Raw genomic sequence first — 12469 nt, 5'->3', positions numbered from 1 at the left:
TGTATTTAGTAGGCATTAATACCTCAGACATGCCTCTAGCCCTGGACTATTCTATCTGTTGTTTTCTAGGGTCCTTCTCACGACGCTTCATTTCCATCATCTCAATCCTCTGCGCCTTGATCTTTCTTTCCAGGGGATGCTGCTTCATACTGATCATTTGAAGCCCATCGATTGTCTCGTCGCACATTCGAATGCCTTCGTCAAATCTATTCTGTAACCTATAACAATGTGCAAGTTCAGCCATTGCATGGAGTCGATCAGGATGGAAGTCACCCCAATAAGATGACAGATACCGCTGCTGTTCAATCACGTCCACTAGTATATCCTCTGCCTCGGAAAGTTTTGATTCACATGTGAGAATGTTCGCTAGTATCCCTCTCCCCATCAGGGTCCAGGTGTGATTTTTACTGAGATTGCGGTCCGCAATTTGCAGCCCCTGGCGCACCAAAGCTTCTGCCTGACTATGCTGACCAAGTGCAGTCTTCACTCTTGCCAAATTAACCATCGCATGAAGTGTATGCGGGTGTTCCTTGCCGAGCTTTTTCGTTCGGCATTCAAAAATCTGCTGCATCATCTCTAGGATGGTGAGAAATTGACTTTTCTCTCCTATTTTTAGGATGACCATTGCCAAGTATTCTTTCGCAGCCAAGGTATTGAGATGCGTGGGACCGAGTATGGCACACATACCGTCGAAAGCTTCCTGGAGGAAACGGCTCGCTTCGTCTAAGTCGTACAACTTGGCAAGCGTTTGGCCGAGGCTACACATCGCGGTTAGAGTATCCTTATGTGCCGTGCCATGCAGCCTGATCAGGCCATCAAGAGCCTGTTGGTGAAGAACCCTAGCTTCGGTGTACCGTCCTTGCTGCCATCTTGTCCGACCGAGGAGGTCCATTGTCATCAGCATTTCAGCGTTGTCAGGTCCTAATGAGGCGATGGATGCCTTCGCAACTGCATCTTGTAGATTCGCTGCCTCGTCTCCGCGGCCTTGATTCCAATATGTGCCTACCAAGGCTAGCGTTATGCGTCGAGTGACAGAATGATTTAGCCCAAGGACGCTTTCTGTATATCTTTTTGCTGCCAGCTGAAGCTCCTCGGCGTCTTCCCAACGTCCATTCTGGGCATACACGAGACTGAACTTGACGTAGAGGACTACCTGTGCTTGACCGAACCTTGATCCTGTCCCGGGCCAGTCATTAAGTCTTGGCCAGCGACTTTTCCTATTCTCCAAGATTTTGCGCTCCACAACTTCCTGGCAGCTCCGAACATGATCGACATGTGGGAGGATATCCTTTCGGAAAAGCTCATCAGCTTCATTATCACCAAGAGGCGGGAGAAGGATTGAGTGAGCGAGTGTTGTAGCTGCAGCCTGTGACCAGACAGCCTGTTCCGATGTACTCATACCAGGCCTCTGCCGCACCCATATGTGTAATAGAGGGTGGATCGAATAGCTGTCATTGGCTTCATGATGCGTAATAAGAGACACTTGGATAAGTTCACTCAGCGCGTAGCGTACCCTTGGCTCGTCAAGAACCCCTAACTCTCGGCCTTCCCGTATGAAGGAAGGCAACGCAGGCGGGCCACGGTTATGCGCGATGAAGCCCAGTATAGAGAGCCGTAAGTCATTGTATCTCTGATTCCATGCCAACGGCCGACTCTTTTTCTCTTGATCTGCCTCTTCCTGTTGAGCTTTCTCAATCTGGAGGTTGGTGATAGCTTTCCTCAAAATATCGAACCGGATTTTTTTAAAGTAAAGAAAAGAAAACATCTTGAGTAGTTGAATCGCGTCCTCCGAAGATTCTGTTCTTCTCTGTTCGAGACTGCAATAGACAAGCTCGAACGTAGCATACGCGCTCAGGTACTTCTCGTAATATTCACTGGGGTGATGTGGTCTCCGCGTGCGGCGAATACGACCCCAGTCCTTGTCATAGAAACCCAAGTAATCCTTCAGCGTACACAGGCCGTTCCTAATTGTGGCACCGGCATGAATTATAGCAATTACAAGGCGTCCAAGTTGTTCGGTTATCTTTGTAGCTGATGCCAATGTATCAGCGTCCCATGGCTCTGGTAACATTGCTGAACGTAAGAGAAGAAAGGTTGCTTCCTCTTTATCCATTCCCTCGAAGTCAAAAAAGCCACACTCAAGGTTACCATATACTTTTTGAGCTGGGTTGCGGGTGGTGATGAGAATATTCCCTCGATCTCTTTCTGGGAAGTAATCGTCAAGTTTGATGCTCAGATCATCAGCATTATCGATTATCAAAAGCCATCGCTCTTTGCAGCTAGAGAGCCAATGCATTGCAGCATGATGATTTGGCTCTAGCCTCACTTGCGTCGCGATTTCAGCATAGGTCTGTTTGATACGTTCATGAGAGCTAGCGTCAATCCAAAAGACCCCCCAAAAGCTTCTCCAAGTCAGAACACTAAAGCTTCTGTCTTGGGGTGGAAAACAAGTTACCGGTCTCTATTGACTTCCGCAAATTTATAGCAAAATTCACTCTTTCCCGATCCACTGATACCGTAGATGACGAAGCGCTGCTGACTTTGCACTACCCCATCAAAATCTGTAGGCAAAAGCATCTCTCGAAGCCTTTCCAGATACCGGGAACGGCCTGTATATAAATTGCTTACAGGCTGAGGAATATTGAAAAATACATTTGGCCTGATGACAGACACAAAATTCGCCACAGAATCAACGGAAGTTCGAAACTGTTTAAGTCTGACGATGGTCGCCAGCTTTTGTGAGTATTTGTCCAAGTAAGACTCAATACCAATTTCCAATTGGCTCTCCAGTGTCACAATCTCTGCTTCAAGTTTCCTGTTAAGTGAGCGCATGTCGGCAGATATTTGATCAAATGTGTCCTGAGAGGCTTTGTGTTCGTAGCTAATAGTATTAGTCGTTTGCCATGAGCTGTGCAAGTCGACTACTCACAGGCCAATTCCAGTAAGCAAAACCTTCAGATTTTGCTTTTCAATGGAGAGGTTATCACGGAGCATCTGAAGCTCGCCAGGCTTGTCGCGGCTGACGAGTACTTTACTTGGCCTATTCAGCTTTCCAGTACTATCAAGGCCGATTTCGCCCCAAACGGCATGAAGAATCTCTTCAAGCTGCATCGCGGCTTGCTGGCATGTAGCGAGGTTTTGTTTACAATCCTTCCATAGCTGGTCAAGGAGGCTAACAATCGAATGCGATATGGTCTCGCGCACTGGGGTGTTCTTCTCAAAAGCCCCCTGAACCGCAACAACTATGTTCTTCAATGATTCCACCTCCACAGCCAAGTTGCCAGCTTCTGTCTGAGCAGATGCAACTGTGCTTTGGATATCTTTCAGAAACTTGATGATGCGCCCCAACACATCTGTGAGTCCAGTAGCTCCTTTCGATATGGAAGGTGAATTCATCTCTTATAATAAGATGATGAAGACTGCTCTCAGGGAATAAGGTCACCTGCTGAGTCTATCACCTTTGATGAAAATTAAGCGTCTCGAGAATTGTTTGATGAAGCGCTCTTAATTTCGATGGTATGTGGCGACAGTCGTGTCATTTTATTTGGGGGACTATGACTGGTCTCAATGACCCCTGCTATGCCAAGGGCCAAGCCTCAACTCCTCTCATCACCAGTGCCTGGTACGCTTTTTCCTTCATGATCTCACATGTGATTCATGCAGCTGCTACATGCGTCACATCTGTGATAGCCTATCATGATTTTCAACCGTATACTGATGAGGCTACGTGCATCTACATTTCCATACAGGGGAATTCTGTACATGTCGAGGTCAGATGTGAGCGGCATTAACTTTCCATAAGCTAATTACCGCGCTACGCTCGCAACATGGAACGGAATATAACGTTACGGGCCGTTTTGCGACATCAAAATAGCTGAAACCTTTAATATTGATCTCAATAAGTTGGAAACAGCCGCTATTGACGTTGCTGTGAAAATCTCTCATTCCAGCACCGACGTTGGCATTATGGCTACCAAATTCCACGACCGGCTCCACTTACTGCCGACCCTTGTTGCGCATTGGCCTGGCTGGGCGGTGCCTGAATCTCATCTTTGGTTCCAACCAGGCTTATATAGATTGTGTCATCGCTCATTACAAGCCGGTAAGGTGGATGGAATTCAAGACGCATTCCTTTCGCTATTTCTTCTTCATAAAATGGAAGTTGGTATGATCGCTAGAATGAGGTAGTAGCAACCTTTGGATTTTAAGTATGCCTGAGCCTACAGTAGAACGCCAGAAGTAACTGGCAGATCTTGCCTTTACCAACGCCTCTATTCGATTAAGAGCTAGAAGTGCGACACCAATCGCTATTGTATGAATGGAGCCAATGCATATGCTAACGCTAGGAGGAAAAGACTTATAGCGCACAGTGTAAGGTCACCGAATATTGGACGGAACGTCACCTGATGAATAGCAAGGCTGACACGCCGTCACTTAAGCGACGTTTGTCCGGCTTTCCCCACCTACATGCCAGGGTAACCTTCTACTGCTGGGATAATGGATCCTGCAGTATCATTTGGTGACTTGAATTTCGGCTTACAAGTCGGAAATAGTTATGGCCCGATCACCGCTGAGATACGTCTTCCTTCAAGTAAGTTACGACAGACTTCACTCAGGTTATATGGTACCAATCATCGCATAGGCCTCGACGAAAAGCTACCCGTTGTACACGGGGCTGCATTTGACTCATACATGAATCAGCATGAAGATTCATGTCTTCCAGGCACGAGGGTGGATATTATCCAGCAAATTGAAAAGTGGCCCTTTTCACCGCAGGGAAGATGTATCTTTTGGTTGAATGGAATGGCCGGGACAGGAAAATCCACCATATCTCGGACAGTCGCAATGTCGTTCAAGCATACTGGGTCACTTGGGGCAAGCTTCTTTTTCAAGCGAAACGAAGGGGACCGAGGGGATGCTATGAAGCTTTTCCCAACAATCTCAAGGCAATTGGCAAGCAGTATTCCCGAACTGATCCCTAGTATTGAAAAGTCGATCCAGGAAGACCCAGGGATTGCGGCGAAGGCAATGAAGGAACAATTTGACAGATTACTCCTTCAACCACTCCTAAGTTTAACAACATCCCGTCTCCCGCCCCCGACTGTAATCATTGTGATTGATGCATTGGACGAGTGTGATGCGGACAACGACATACGACTTATCCTCCAACTTTTACCGCAGCTACACAAATCAAGCGCTCTGCGTCTCCGAGTTTTCTTAACTAGCCGGCCTGATTTGCCAATTCGCCTGGGATTCTCAAGGCTTGAAAAAGATGACTATAGAGACATGGTACTTCATGAGACAGCTAAGGATGCGATCCAACACGATATTTCATTGTTCTTAAATCACCGACTGTCAGATATAAGAAAAGAGCGCGACCTGCCTTCTGGCTGGCCTGGAAGTACGAATATCCAGAGCCTAGTGACATTCTCTGTTCCGCTATTCATTTTCGCCGCTACTATATGCCGCATATTTGAGGATCCTTACTGGGACCCAGTGGACAGTCTCACTGAGATCCTCGCACATCGGAATGATAGATGTCAATTAGATGGCACATACCTTCCTGTGCTTGATCGGCTTTTGAAAGAACAAAGCGAGAAACAGAACAAGCAACTAGTTCAACAGTTTCAGCAAGTGATTGGTGCAATCATACTACTAGAGAGTCCACTCTCGGTCGGCTCACTGTCAAAGCTCATAGGCCTCCCAAAGAGGCTTATATACCTTAGGCTGAGCCCACTTCATTCAGTTCTAAATGTACCAGATGATGAGGCGTTGCCAGTGCGGCTCTTTCATCTTTCGCTTCGGGACTTTCTTCTTGATCCAGAAACTCGCAATAAAACTCGATTTTGGGTTGACCATCGAGATATACACCATACTCTGGCCATGCAATGCCTCCTTATGTGTCAAAATCTACGGAAAAATATATGTAGGCTACCAAGTGATGGTACCAAACGCGCAGACGTTGATCGCAGGACTGTCGATCGCTATATTTCCCCGGAATTGCAATACGCCTGTCGCTACTGGGCACACCATCTAGTACAATGCACAGATTTGGTTGTTGTGGCACACGATGCTCTTTTGTTTCTTCAAAAGAGATTTTTGCACTGGATGGAGGCAATGAGCCTTCTAGGACTCATTTCAGAAGTGGTGGGGACTATCAATCTCCTCCAATCGATTCAACCAGTATGTCCATCGAACACTTGTGTGAAACTCACCCTAATGGACCTAGGACAGCGAGCAGTCCGCAGTGTCCGAGTTTTTGCATGATGCGAAGCGGTTCATTCTCAAAAACCGACAGATAGCCGATGAGGCGCCTCTTCAACTGTATTGCTCAGGACTTATATTTGCACCTCGGAAATCGGTAATCCGTAGAGAGTTTCAAAAGGATCTCCCTAAGTGGATATACCGGTCACCACGCGTCGAAGAAAGCTGGAGCGCAGAATTGCAGGCCCTCGAGGGCCATTCAGATTCAGTACAGTTGGTGACCTTTTCGCCCGATGGCCGGCTGCTAGCGTCTTCTTCCCATGATAAGACAGTCCGGCTATGGGATACCATGACGGGTGCTCTGCAGCAGACTCTCAAAGGTGATCCAACTTCGGTTCAGATGATGGCTTTCTCACCCAATAGTCGACTGCTAGCGTCTAGTTCCGACAAAATAATCCGAATATGGGACACCACGACAGGCGTTCAACAGCAGACTCTCGAGGGCCATTCGGACTCGGTAAACTCGGTAGTATGTTCGCCAAATGGCTTTCATTTAGCCTCTGGATCTAATGATAAGACAATACGTCTCTGGGACATCCCGACAGGTGCCCTTCAGCAGATTTTCGGGGGCCATTCAGGCTCGATAAACTCGGTGGCATTTTCGCCTGACGGGCGACTAATAGCTTCTGGATCTAATGATAAGACAGTACGACTCTGGAACGCTACGACGAATTCTCTGCATCAAATTCTTCAGGGCCACCCAGACGCGATTCAGTCTGTGGTCTTCTCGTCTGATGGCCGGCTACTCGCTTCTAGTTCTAATAAGCTGATACGGCTCTGGGACAGCACGAAAGGCACCCTGAAGCAGACACTCGAGGGGTATTCCGGCTTGGCTGCGTCAGTTACTTTTTCACCCGAGGGCCGGCTGCTAGCTTCTGGTTCGTACGATAAGACCGTTCGGGTTTGGAACACTACGACAGGAGCCCTGCAGCAGACCCTAAGGGGCCATTCAGACTCGGTTCAGTCTGTATTCTTCTCGCCGGATGGCCGGCTACTAGCGTCTGGTTCAAATGACGAAACAGTCCAGCTCTGGGATACTACGGCGGGCGCCCGGCAGCAGACTCTCGACGGCCATTCGGGCTCTGTAAACTCGGTAACTTTCTCACCCGACAGTCGACTGCTAGTGTCTTGTTCCTATGATAAGACGGTCCGTTTCTGGGACACCACGCCGAGCGGCCTACAGCAGACCCTTAAGGGACACTCGAGCTGCGTTTGGTCGATGGCATTCTCTCCAGATAGCCGTCTGCTAGCGTCCTGTTCGAATGATACTACTGTCCTACTCTGGGACACTATGACAGGCGCTCCAACACACACTCTCGAGGGCCATGTGGGCTCCGTTAGGTCGGTGGTGTTCTCTCCAGATGGCCGGCTGCTAGCATCCGCTTCTAATGATACGACCATCCGGCTCTGGAACACCACGACAGGTGCCCTAGAGCATATTCTAGAGGGTCATTTGAGCTCGATCTGGTCCATAGCTTTCTCGCCAGACGGTCGGTCGCTATCGTCTGGATCTCATGATAAGACAATCCACATTTGGGACATCACGACAAGCGCTCAACATCAGATTCTCGAGGGTCACTCAGGATCAGTCCGGTCGGTGGCATTTTCTCCCGATGGCCGGCTTCTAGCATCCGGTTCTAATGATACGACAGTCCGACTCTGGGACATCACAACAGGAGCCTTGCAGCAGACTCTCAAAGGTCATTTAGGCTCCGTTCGGTCCGTGGCATTCTCGCCCGATGGCCGGCTGCTGGCTTCCAGTTCTAATGATACGACAGTCCGGCTTTGGGACAACATGACGGGTGCCCTCATGCAGACTCATTCTGTCAAAGGCCTAGCTACTGGCGTCGAATTCTCCCAAGACGGCTCATACTTGAGCACTAGTCTAGATGTCATTGATATTCAGCCTAAAGGTGGGAATCCTACGTCTAGCTTACCCAAATCAAGCTTAGGAATCTCTGTAGTCCAGGAGCAGTGGGTAACTATGCACGATGAGCATGTTCTATGGCTTCCTGTTGAATTTCGGCCTTCGTGCTCAGCGATGAAAGACAGTATGCTTGCTCTTGGTCATGTGTCAGGGTGGATTTCTTTCATGGAATTTCGCCTATAGTAGATATCCGTAGTCGCTATTAGTTTTCAGTCTGACTTTTCCCATGAAAATCTTCAGATAGGGACTTGAGCAAGCTAGTCGATATATGTGGGTCTTTCATGCGAGTACAGCGCGCTATAGTCCCCATAAACAGTTTCACGGTAGACTATTCGGCTGCCGACCAATGTGAGTAGTCGATTGAAGTTCTCTCCTTCGCGACTATGATTTTATTTGGCTTTGGAAACGACGAGCCGATCCCAAAAGGCCGAAAAGGCCATTCATATAGGTAGCTATACGTACTGGTTCCAAGGTGTCACGATAATAGTGCCGAAGGATTATTTCAAAAGCATGAGCGATTCAACACTGCTTCGGGGCCATGCAGCTCGAGTCAAAGTAGTCGATATAGCTACATAATGCTGATTCCTGTACTGATGAGCTTGCGATTCGCCGCTGAGCGCGAGAAACCGGAGCCTTCCATAGGTTTTACAGTCTTGGAAGCGGAGGTACATTTACAAGATAAAAGTACCAAGGAAGGCATGACTCGGAATCTATGAGCTACTCAGTCAGATCGACTCTCATTGATATGCCACGCAATGGTTCTCCTCAGCCCCTCCTCTAGCTGAACCACTGGTTTCCAATGTAAAATCTCTCCCGCCAAAGTAATATCCGGCCGACGAACCGTGGGATCATCCAAAGGCGATGGAAGGTGCGAAATCGATACTCGAGGTTTGCACGTCATGTGCGAAACAAGGTCGATGACAATCTCAGCAAGACACTCAATAGTGAATTCCCCATCATTCCCGATATTCACCGGCCCCTGGCTATAGTCACTGTTCATTAGTGTATAAAGCCCCTCCACACAATCTGTAACGAACTGGAACGACCGTGTAGCCGAACCATCTCCTGTGACTTTGAGGTCTTCTCCGGCTAAAGCGGATACAATGAAGCTTGACACTACTCGTCCGTCGTTGGCACCCATGCGTGGCCCGTATGTATTGAAGATACGCGCGATGCAGATGTCAACGTCATGTTGTTCGCGGTATGCATAGCAGAGAGCTTCAGCTACGCGCTTTCCTTCGTCGTAGCAGGCTCGTGGACCAAATGAATTTACATTTCCCCAGTAGTGCTCAGGCTGTGGATGAACAGACGGGTTACCGTAGACTTCTATTATTTGGTGATCACTTTCGTTAGCGGGAGCGGAGACTAGAGATAGTTTTGGTCACTTGCCGGAAGTGCTTGTATGAAGGATTCGGATTTTCTTTGACCTTGCGATCTCTAGGAGATTCCGGGTCCCGAGATAGCAGGCGTCGAGAGTCGAGATTGGGTCTTTCTGATAGTGAATGGGACTTGCTGGACATGCTAAATTGTAGATTTGGTCGAGTCCTTCTAGATCTGGAAGGGAAGAAAAGATATTGTGACTAAGTTTTCCATTGGTGCCATTAGCTATCCTTAGAGATCTTCCCTGTATGTAGTGTGTGGTGGATATTTACTTCAAGAATTCGAACTGAGTGTGATTATTCAAATGCTCCAAGTTTCTGGATGAGCCACTTTGGAAATTGTCTAGCCCAATTACTGAGTGGCCTTTCACAAGGAGAAAATCAACCAAGTTGGATCCAAGAAATCCCGCTGCCTATGCAAAGAGTAAGCCATCTGCCGAAGAGTGGCTATCTTAAATCATCGCTTACACCTGTAACGAGCACCTTGAGTGGAGGTTTGTTGTTCTCCATAGAGTCGTCTGCAACCTTTCAGTATATGAAGCTTTACCAGAGCTAGAGTGAAAAGAAAAACCAACGGGGAAAATGGGCTACAAATGCTGGCATTGTATAAAAATCTTGCACGGGGCTGGGAGTTAATGAAGTCATGCAGGCGGCTGGCCGCCGGTGGTTTGCACGACAAATTACTTGGAGTGTGACTATATCTGCAGCCAATAGATTCAATGCTACCTTTGTTTTATTGTGTGGTGACATTCAACATGCAATAAAGCGGAGCTGCCTAACGCGAGTAGTCTTGAAGATCGATGATCAGTAGGGAACCATGTCCGTGCATGCCCAAATTTACAGCCAGCCACCTTTTAGTGCGTCGCTATACGCAAGGTTTTTTTTTCAGTAACTAGAGTACGGCTGATAGCCTTACTTCGCGCTTATGGAACATGTCACGTATATTTCAGCTGGCCTTTCCATGAGCTGGCACAGCCCTTCCGGGCTATTAGAGTGAAAGCGTAGCGTTTGGATGTATTACAGTTTTGCTGTAATTAATCAAGTCTGCGCGTACAAATATATCAACAAAGGCGGCGAGGCTTGATTTCCCTGGGGTGAGCCTGGAGTTTGATCTGTAGTCACAAAAGGTTAGCATATGTTGATCATGTTAGGACTGCATGGTAGATTACCAGCGGCGAAATCAATCCGCCCGGCCTCGCAGTTGCGAGCTATCACATCCACGTCTATACAGGGCGTCGGTCAAAATTCATAGTTCCCAGTATTATCTTTTTCCGACCGAAAGGCATACAGGCCGTTCCACTCAAACCGCGAACTGTGGGATGCCTTGAGCCTCAATCTCCACAATCCACCTCACAAGTCGTTTCCGGAATGGGCCTTGGAGAATGTAAAGAAAACGACTTCCTAAATGTGAACCATACGTTTTTACCCATTGTGATCTTAAGTTGGGCAATATCGTTGTCAAAGATGGGAAATTGGTCGGAGTCCTCGACTGCGAATATGCTGCATACTATCCTATTTGGTATGAATATGTCTCAGCCTCTTGGGGCTGGGCTGATGACGACGCCGAGTGGAAGAGGCCGCTATGAGGTCGTGGGTTTGAACATGGCGATGGGCACAGAAATGCAAAAAAAACCTCTGTACCACTTTGGGTCATTTGAGGAAGTATTCAGAACTAGACAAAAAGAGCAGAGAAAACTTGGAGAACTTATCGTTGGAATAGTCTCATGACTAAATAGTTCCAGGAACCCCCGGTGAAATATTTATGGAATAAAGAACAGCAGTGCTTACAGGATATCGGCCAGTTCTTCATACTTTTGATCAAAAGCACACCTTAAAACTTTCGGCGATTGTGATAAGACAAAGCTGTCGTATACCTTCACAAGTAGCCATCAAGCGTTGACATATTGGGGCCTCGGTAAAGTGGGGTGACTCACGCACCGGGGCAACCTTGGAACCCGTGCATCTTGTCAACTTCCTAGAAGAACTGTTCACCGAATCATCCACTGGTCTCAATTTTCCAAAAAAAAAAACTCCATTGCATATCGAGCAAAGAATCCCAAAATGGCATCATCTTCAAATTTCCATTTCCCCATCCACGGGGTCTCAAACGACCGCCTCAAGCTCGTGCCTTTCAACCCAGAGCAGCATTGCGAAACTTTCTTCCGTCTATCCTCGCCCCATCCAGAGATATACTCGCACATGCCCATGCTACCACCACGCTCCGCAGCGGAGCTCAAAGCTCGCTTCTATGACAACTCACCAGGAAACATCCTCTCATTCGCTAATCCTGAGTCATTTGCCTTCGCAATTATTGACAAGACTCGTCCTGCTGCTGTGGATGATGCAGAGGGTGAATTGGCAGGCACGGTTAGCTTCATCCATGCCTCATCTGCAAATCTTTGCGCAGAGATTGGCTTTATTGTAATCCTACCGCCGTACCAGCGGACCCATGTGGCAACGCACGCGGTTGGACTTGCTCTGCAGCTTGCTTTGAATTCTTCGGAGCAGGGTGGACTTGGATTGTGTAGAGTTCATTGGTCAGCGAACTCGGAGAATTTCGCTAGTGTTAAACTTGCTGAGAGGATGGGATTTGTGCAGGTTGGGATGATTCCTTGGCATATGCGATTTGTGAACGGCAAAGTGAATGGGAAGGTTGGAAATGGGAAGGAGCTTCCTCCTGGAAGTGATTCTGATGATTTGTGGAGGGATACGTTGAGTTTCAGTTTGGGGTGGGACATGTGGAGGGATGGTGCTAGAGAGAAAATTGAGAAAGCGATGGCTCGATAGATGAAAAGTAGAATGTCACATCAAAATGACATAGGAATTGTCACGCCCCGATGGGACGTATTCTTTGGAATGTCTATTGACCAGAGTGACACCAAGGAATATATAGAAGCAA

General features: G+C 47.8%; 4 protein-coding genes across 4 annotated transcripts; 2 read left to right on the top strand and 2 right to left on the bottom strand.

The window, feature by feature from the left end:
* Positions 1 to 46: 46 nt before the first annotated feature.
* N7508_001657 (tetratricopeptide repeat domain-containing protein) lies at positions 47 to 3396 on the bottom strand (the record flags this gene model as incomplete). The annotated part of the gene is made up of 3 exons (XM_058459723.1): positions 47 to 2350; positions 2629 to 2881; positions 2930 to 3396. 3 exons carry the CDS (start codon positions 3394 to 3396, stop codon positions 47 to 49), a joined length of 3024 nt encoding a protein of 1007 aa, XP_058323255.1.
* A 3157-nt stretch (positions 3397 to 6553) lies between these two features.
* Positions 6554 to 8374, top strand: N7508_001656 (WD40 repeat domain-containing protein; the record flags this gene model as incomplete). Its single annotated transcript, XM_058459722.1, has 1 exon — positions 6554 to 8374. The coding sequence occupies one exon, from the start codon at positions 6554 to 6556 to the stop codon at positions 8372 to 8374; it is 1821 nt and encodes a 606-aa protein (XP_058323254.1).
* A 538-nt stretch (positions 8375 to 8912) lies between these two features.
* N7508_001655 (uncharacterized protein) lies at positions 8913 to 9711 on the bottom strand (the record flags this gene model as incomplete). The annotated part of the gene is made up of 2 exons (XM_058459721.1): positions 8913 to 9517; positions 9558 to 9711. 2 exons carry the CDS (start codon positions 9709 to 9711, stop codon positions 8913 to 8915), a joined length of 759 nt encoding a protein of 252 aa, XP_058323253.1.
* A 1920-nt stretch (positions 9712 to 11631) lies between these two features.
* Positions 11632 to 12357, top strand: N7508_001654 (GNAT family N-acetyltransferase; the record flags this gene model as incomplete). Its single annotated transcript, XM_058459720.1, has 1 exon — positions 11632 to 12357. One exon carries the CDS (start codon positions 11632 to 11634, stop codon positions 12355 to 12357), a length of 726 nt encoding a protein of 241 aa, XP_058323252.1.
* Between the last annotated feature and the right edge of the window lie 112 nt (positions 12358 to 12469).

The sequence above is a fragment of the Penicillium antarcticum genome (genome assembly GCF_028974205.1).
Source record: "Penicillium antarcticum strain IBT 31339 chromosome Unknown utg000002l_segment0_segment0, whole genome shotgun sequence".
Taxonomy (NCBI): domain Eukaryota; kingdom Fungi; phylum Ascomycota; class Eurotiomycetes; order Eurotiales; family Aspergillaceae; genus Penicillium; species Penicillium antarcticum.
Note: the sequence above shows the minus strand (reverse complement) of the source record. Positions and strands in the feature narration are given on the sequence as shown.